The 2,328-nt window shown below is 37.4% G+C and overlaps 1 protein-coding gene across 1 annotated transcript; it reads right to left on the reverse strand.

Annotated features, from left to right (window-relative positions):
- Positions 1–310: 310 nt before the first annotated feature.
- Positions 311–1,870, reverse strand: LOC112783232 (uncharacterized). The gene has a single exon (XM_025826073.3). The coding sequence runs from the start codon at positions 1,300–1,302 to the stop codon at positions 565–567; it is 738 nt and encodes a 245-aa protein (XP_025681858.1). The 5' UTR covers positions 1,303–1,870; the 3' UTR covers positions 311–564.
- Positions 1,871–2,328: the final 458 nt, after the last annotated feature.

A 2,328-nucleotide genomic window follows, 5' to 3' on the forward strand; every position in this document is an offset into this window, starting at 1 on the left:
CAGCAAACTGCAAAAAGAGACGACGAGACATGAACATAAATTACCCCCAAAGCTATCACACTAAACCCTTCTCTAAACCTCCATATGAGAATCCAATTATGAAGCGAAACAATTCAAACAGAAAACCAGAGTTTATGGATGGATTACCTGTATAAAAAAGACAGTTCTGTACTTAAGCATTGAGCAATGCCCTTCATAACTCAAAATCCTGTGCAATCATTGCAAAAACAGCACATAACAATAACCAAAATCAAACAAAAGAATTAAGCTAGATGAACCACATAACAGTTCATAAAACTATAGAGAGGTATAAAAATAAAATAAATAGTTTCTTATATTCCCAGGTATATCCCACTGTGTATAACCCATAATTCCTTACAACTTATTGCCAAAAGGGGAGCTTATTTAAAGACATGTCCATCCCTAAAAAGAGTTCCTACTTAGAATGATCATATAGAAAATAATGTCTCCTCATCCATAAAAAGTAGCACTACTACAAATTTTCAGTATTCATTCTCAAATTTTAAATCCCTTCAGCCCTATAATTAAATCAATCCTTCTTTACTACTTCTTGATCTTCCGCGGATGCTTCTTCGGCCCGGGAACCTCCAACCTACCAACCGAGCAGCCGCACCTAGCCCGGAGAACAAGTACAGCCCTTCCATTGATTGGTGCCATCTTCTTAAGCTCAGCTTCCAGCTCCCTATGATGATCACGAGGAAGCTCGAATAGACCCTTCTTAATGCCGGCAGCACCGGCGCCACCTCCTCCTCCACCATCCTTGCTCACAGAACCCGAATTCTTGACACAATCTTCAGTCTCCAACTGAATATCAAACTCTGCAGCCTTCCTCAAACCCTTGCAATTGGGGTTTCCACACTTCCTGCTAGTGCAAGCCACAACACCCCAAGTTGCCAATGCAGCACACACAATACTCATCACTATTGCGATATAGATCGAAGGCGCCACCGAAAACTCCTCTTTCATCACACAAAATACCACTTTTGAAACCCTTATGGAGGTTATAATCACAAGCTCTATGTAAGGGAAGAACAAGTACAAGATTGCACTGATAACTGCGATGAAGATCACAACATCAACTATGGCCAATCGAGATCGGTCACAAGGTGGAATCTGAAGCGAATTGGCCGATGATGATGATGATGAAATTGGAACCCTCCGATTCCGATTAAGGTGGTTGCTGCTGTTGTTTGGCCTCGATTTTGAGCCAGAATCCGAGGAGCAAATCGAATTCGCCATGGTGGAGTTGCAGAGAGAGATTGAGTTATGGAAATAGACCATTTCAAAGCAGAGATTTAAAGAAAATAATGATAATCCAAAGAAGACCAAACAAAAACCTCCAAATTTCAGATCAAATTCAGCAGTTTCAGACCGAAATCGGATCCACCCAGCACGCTAAAATCTGAAAAGATTGAAACTTTGAAATGATAGCAATCGGAAAGATCCAAGATTTTAAGGTCCCCTTCAGATGGATCAAAATCTCAAAATACAAGAAAAGGGACCTCTTTTCTGTATTTTGAAGGCGAATTGAAGAAGAAGTGATGATCCAATCAGTAAAAGAGAGAAAAGGAAGAGATATTTTGAAGTGTTTGGGAAATGGGTTTTAGTAGATGCCGGCTTCAAAGGGTTGCATAACATCAAGAACAAGAAGAAGAGAGGACAAGGAAGCAGGAAGAAGAGGGAGTCATCATTCACTGCTTTATTATCATCATATCAAATATGAAATCACTAAATCAGCCAAAACATAATAATAACTTTTTTATTTTAATTAATAACATGAAAAGGGTAATATATGGAATAAGAAAATATATGACTGAGACACGTTTTGTGAGAGTGGCTCTGTGTATGATTGCCAAAGGGCGATGATGGGCTTCTTCTTGGATTTGCATCTCTTTTCGAACAATTTTCAAATCATGTGTGAATGATTTTGTGGGCCATATCTATGGGCTTGGCCCACCCCACTTATATCAAAAGTAAATAAATATAAAACTTAGACGAGTAGTTAGGTTATTCGTCAGCTTAAATAAGTGTTGGATAGACCCTTAAATGAAACTCAAATCGATGACGAATTAGCTTTTGATCTGTTGGATTGGGGATATTATGGACAACCAAAAAATAAATAGAGTTTATCGCTATTCGCTAAACCCTAAAATATTTTATATAATCGCCTAATTACATTCATTTTTTTAGATGACTATTTACGTAGTCGATATAAAAAATAGTTATATTTTTATTTATATATTGTTATATGATTGAAATATAATATAAAATTATTTTACGCTAACAGTGCATTAAAATTAAATTCAA

The sequence above is a fragment of the Arachis hypogaea genome, chromosome 20 (genome assembly GCF_003086295.3).
Source record: "Arachis hypogaea cultivar Tifrunner chromosome 20, arahy.Tifrunner.gnm2.J5K5, whole genome shotgun sequence".
NCBI lineage: Eukaryota > Viridiplantae > Streptophyta > Magnoliopsida > Fabales > Fabaceae > Arachis > Arachis hypogaea.

Coding starts and splice junctions, on each gene's coding strand:
- LOC112783232 (XM_025826073.3), bottom strand. CDS start 1,302: ATGGTCTATTTCCATAACTCAATCTCTCTCTGCAACTCCACCATGGCG.